This window comes from Scyliorhinus canicula, chromosome 13 (assembly GCF_902713615.1).
Source record: "Scyliorhinus canicula chromosome 13, sScyCan1.1, whole genome shotgun sequence".
NCBI classification, from domain to species: domain Eukaryota; kingdom Metazoa; phylum Chordata; class Chondrichthyes; order Carcharhiniformes; family Scyliorhinidae; genus Scyliorhinus; species Scyliorhinus canicula.
This window is the reverse complement of record NC_052158.1, coordinates 78006125-78011452: the sequence shown is the minus strand read 5'-3', so window position 1 is coordinate 78011452 and position 5328 is coordinate 78006125. Positions and strand designations below refer to the sequence as shown.

Genomic DNA, 5328 nt, shown 5'->3' with positions numbered 1-5328 from the left:
CACCATTCGGCCCATCATGGCTGCATCAACCTCTGAAGGAGCCCCCCACATAGTGCCCCCCCCCCCCTCCCCAGCCCGATCCTTGTAACCTGCAGATCTTTGAACACTAAGGGGCAATTTAGCGTGGCCAATCCACTTAATGATGGCTACCTTAGTGATGCATTTCCAATATAAAAAAGGTCAAAGTAAAACCAGAAATAAGGTTCAATATAACTTTCAACATGGGCTATTAAAAAATCTGAACCTTTGTTTTATAATTCAGAGTTTGATTGCACATAAAACCACTGTGCTGAACTTTACCAGCCAATAGCAGGAAGGCGGGAAGAAATTCATCTTTGTCTTAAATGGAAGGGCCCTAATTTTCAGATACCTGAAAAAGCCATTCGATGGGTCCTTGACAATTTAAACGGAAATATTTAGGAAGTAGTTTGCCACCATGGCAAAAGTCCTACCACTGGGACCATAAGCAGGAGCTGACGCTGTTGATAGATGCTATGAGGATAGATGGATAACCTTTCACTTCCTTGGGAATCACATTACAGGAGGTTCAGCCGCCCTCTGGGCGGCCAATTACAGATAACCCCACCCCCACTAGCATGACCTTGAAGCCTGCTAGTGGTTTCCTATGAAATGGCCTCCTTCAGAAAGAAATTTAAGGAGGAAATGGATAGATTTGTAGACTGTAAAGGTGTCAACAGATATGGGGCGAGCGTAGGAGTCTGGCATTGAGATAGAGGATCAGCCATGATCATAATGAATAGCGGGTCAGGCTCGAATGGCCTACTGCTGCTCTTATTTTCGATGTTGCTATGTTTCCAATGGCCACTCCATGGCCAAGGAAGACCCACTCAGCAATGGCCAACGCCTATTGCGCTTTGCTGTCCTATTTTCCAGGGCCTCCTCCCACCCTCGGATTGGCAGTTCAAAACAAACCTCTGTCTCGATGACGTGGCAGCATTGTGGCATCCCTCCTTCACGCTGAAGCCTCAGCTGTGCCTCCTGTAATGGTGGCACTGTTGATGCTGAGGTGTTGCTGGTATTCTAATTGGGCTGACAGCTCTGGAAGGCGAGCTGTCACCCAGGTGCCAGCAACATGCCACCCCAGGGTCCTGACGCCCGCCGGCACAGAGTCAGCTCCTGCTTATGGTCCCGGTGGTAGGACTTTTGCCATGGTGGCAAAATCTTTCCAAATATTTCCGTTTCAATTGCCAAGGACCAATCGAACAGCTTTTCCAGTTGTCTGAAAATAAGGGTACTTCAATTTAAGAAGAAAATGAATTTCCTCTCGAAGGATTTTTTGCGTTTAGAATTCACTATGCAGGAGAACATTGGAGGGTGGGTCATTGGATTCAAGGCTGAGTATTTGATCTACAAGGGAATCAAAGGTTGTGGATCGCAAGAGTAAAAGTGTAATTGAAGCCACAATATAATCAGCCATGATCTTACTGAATGGAGGAGCAGGCTCAAGGAGATGGCCTTTTGCTGTTAATCTTTCCGATGTTCGTCAGAGAGACGGATTAAGTGAATCGAGCAGCGCATTGGTCATTCTGTCTTAGACTCTCAGGTTTGTTGAAGCTGGACTAATGTATATAATGCTCCTGCAGTCCTTCAGAATCACTAAATTATGACTTTAAATTAAAAGTCTGTTCTTGAGGTTAATAATAACCCACAAAATGAATTTTCTTAGTGGAAAATTGAAATATTTGTTGCAAAATTTATAAAATTAAAATAACTAAAAACAACCCAATCTTTAAATGTAGAAAACATTGCTCAGTATCTTGCACCTTTCTTGCACTGAATAAGTCCTAGAGATGAAACACAATTAGACACAGATGTATTGCAGTATTTTTTGTTTATTTCAGTGCAAAGGGAATGTACAGAAAATAAATATTTGCAGTTTAATTACTTATTCATGTTCTTCTTAAAAAAATTTATTGGCATTTTCAATTATACACAGTGACACTTTACGTTCAGTATTTACAGCACATGCGGTTCTTATATAAATATAAGCGTTTTGGCGTTTACTTATTCATGTTCAATAGAACATACAATTCAACAGCTTACACATCAATGAGTAAGGTAAAAGTATGCCGAGTTTCATAAACTGTATAACTGTAGAGTACATAGATACTATGCAGCAAGGTTTTAAGTGATAAATGGAGCTGACACAGCTGCTATAACTTCTTAAGATGGCAGCTCAGTCTTGATGTGACATTTCTTCCAGCTTTTTGCTGTTAAGACAAAAGGAAGATCAAATAAGTTCCAAATAACCAAACTCCTGGCAAAAAAAATGCACTAAGAATGTAGCCAGTCATTTTCTGACACCTGGAAAACATGACAAGGAGCTTGTTCATATTTTACTATGACCAAGGAAATAAAGTGGCATTTGTATTAAAATTCACATTCAAAGGTGGGATTCTGGATGCCTCCCTTAAATCGTCTTGGCAACATAGAGAATAGGAGCAGGAGGAGGCTGTTCGGACTTTCCAGCCTACTCTGTCATTCATTATGATCATGGCTGATCATCAAGTTGAATCCCCTGATCCAGCCTCCCCCCCCCCCCCCCCCCCCCCACCCCTCCCCCCATATCCCTTGATTCTTTAGCACCCAAGAAAACACAATGTTTTGGCCTCAACTACTTTCTGCGGTAGTGCCTTCTACAGATTCATTACTCTCTGGGTGAAGACATTTCTCCTCACCTCTAAAATATCTTCCTCAAACTATGACCCCTAGTTTTGGACTCCCCAGCCTTTCTATCTGAATCTACCCTGTCTAATCCTGTTAGAATGTTAGAAGTTTTATACTTTGTTGTTTCACTTAATAAAATGTCAGAATAAAACACCATAGTTTTTTTTTTCAGTGTCAGTGCAGGGAATGTTCTCTCTCACCTCAAAAAATGCAGTACTCTTTTCACCCATCTACTCTCGGGGTTTGTGCACACTGCCCGTCCTTTAACCGTGTAGAGTCTGTGAAAGATTTCAAAAGAATTTTCAATGAAGAGAACATGGCAAAGTAAAATGTCAACTTGCAATCGGAGGCTGGATGTCAAGTTCCAATACTTACATGACTGCATCGATGTCACATATTTCATTTGAATGTTGTTCCACATAGCCAACGATGGAACTGGGAGGCAACCGGCCACGTGAATAACGGAGACAGCAGTCGCCAAATCCATCTAGGAGGGGAAGCAACAAAAAAAAAGGACGTTGATTAAAAAGAAGGGCGCACCTACACTGATTTCAATCGTTTACAAACTGGCCGAGCTGCCCGTCATGGGGTTAAACGGTCATCGTGAAACTTACCTGCTGACACAGGGGCACTAAACATGCTCAGCATTGTCAGCGAGAGCAGAGCCACCAGCAAACATTTCTTGAGGGTATTCATCGCTGCTTATCGGTCTCTTTCCCCAGATATCTCTCTTTTTTCTTCTCTCGAACTTGTTGTTGGGTCAACAGCTGAGATCGGATGTGCCTCTAGGTACCTGCCAGTCAGTTTATATACAGACGACCTGATCAAGGAAGTGCAGCCTAGTTCCCCTCTGGGTTTTCCATTCTTACCTTTTTTGATCAACAGTCCATGATGTAATCGGCTTGTGCATCTATAAATAGATCTCCGATTTCACAATCCACCCCATCTAGGAGTTCAGAATTAATTTAAAGTATTCAATATTTTGCCTCCTAACTTGTTTCTGCTTTGATTCTTGAATTTAAAGCCACAATACGCTGACATTAACGAGAATGGCAATTCCAAACTAGCCAATTCCGTTGCATGAATTGTGAGTCAGGCTTTAAACTAAGGGCAGAGTACAAAACAACTCAATCAATGCGAATATGCTTAATATTTATGAGCAAATGCAGAATGATCAATACTTAAAAACAGACCCGATTAATCAGGGATACAATGCAAAGCGTCTTGAAGGAGTGTTGTAGCAGCCATCTTAGAGCTGTAGGTTGCACGTCAGTGTCGTGAGGGAGTGTTGTGTCATTGTATATTAACTGTATTTAATTGCATGCAAGTATTAAATACTTGCAACAATTAAATATAATTAATATTAAAGGAAGGGTCATTTAGCTCAGTTGGCTGGATGGTTGGTAGGTGATGTGGAGTTGATGGCAATACTGCAAGTCCAATTCCCATACCAGGGCTGAGGTTATTCATGTAGTCCATACCATCTCAACCTTGCCCCTCGCCTGAGGTGTGGTGATCCTCAGGTTAAATCAGTGCCAGTCAGCTCTCCCCTCAAAGGGGAAAGCAGCCGGTGGTCATAGCTGGTGGAATTTAAATTCAATTAGTTAATCTGGAATCTAAAACTAGTCTTGGTAATGAATGGATTGCATAAAAATCCATCCGGCCCTTTAGGGAAGACGATCTGCAATCCTTACCCAACCTGACCTATGTGTGATACCAAGCCCATAGCCAAGTGATGGCTGCTAACTGACCCCTGAAATGGCCGAGCAAGCCCACTCAAGTTTAAGAAAATTAGGGATAGGTCACAAATACCGGCCTTGTCGGTGATGCCCACATCCCATGAGAGAATACAAAATACACAAATTGTGTGGTTATTACGGGGGTTGTGGCACTCATATTAAAAAGAAGAAAAGTAAATTTTGATGAGATCATGTTTGAAGGAAATATCTAGGACAGGAAAGCACTGTATGTTAATTCTGTTAAAACTGAGAAGGGCTGCTCCCATTACTTATTATGATTACGGGTGGAATGTTTCTATTCTGTAACCTAACCCCACACCCAATTCTTTACTGTTCCATTTGTTCTCTCCTTTGCCGTAACTTGATAATTCCCCTTACGAATAAGAAAAACTTTGACCTTGTTCAAAAACATTGTGTATAGATAAGCTCAGAGCTACAGGCCAGTCAGTTTAACTTTGGTAGGAGAGAAACTTCGAGAAACAATGATTTGGGACAAAATTAATAATAAAATGGGCAAATGCAGATTAATTATGGAAAGCCAGCATGGTGTTTTAAGGGCAAATCATGTTTAACAAGCATGCTGTGTTTTTTTTAAGAGGTAAACAGAGATGTTTGATGAGAATAGTGCTGTTGACGTGGCGTACATAGACTCCAAAAGGCATTTGATACAATGCCGCACAATGGACTTGTGAGCAAAATTATAGTTCACAGAATAAAAGGGACTGTAGTAACATGGATCACAATCAACTAAGACAGGAACCAACGAGTAGATTGTTTTAGTATTGGAGAAAGGTCTGTAGTGGAGTTCCTGAGGGTCAGTGTTGGGACTCTTGCTCTTGTTGATATATATTCATGACCTAGATCAGATGTACAGGGCACAATTTCAAAATTTGCAAATGTT

The 5328-nt window shown here is 41.5% G+C and overlaps 1 protein-coding gene across 1 annotated transcript; it reads right to left on the bottom strand.

The window, feature by feature from the left end:
* Positions 1-1835: 1835 nt before the first annotated feature.
* LOC119976134 (C-C motif chemokine 20-like) lies at positions 1836-3519 on the bottom strand. Its single transcript, XM_038816326.1, has 4 exons — positions 3303-3519; positions 3064-3175; positions 2889-2966; positions 1836-2231 (listed from the first exon to the last, which is right to left on the bottom strand). Exons 1-4 carry the CDS (start codon positions 3382-3384, stop codon positions 2198-2200), a joined length of 306 nt encoding a protein of 101 aa, XP_038672254.1. The 5' UTR covers positions 3385-3519; the 3' UTR covers positions 1836-2197.
* Between the last annotated feature and the right edge of the window lie 1809 nt (positions 3520-5328).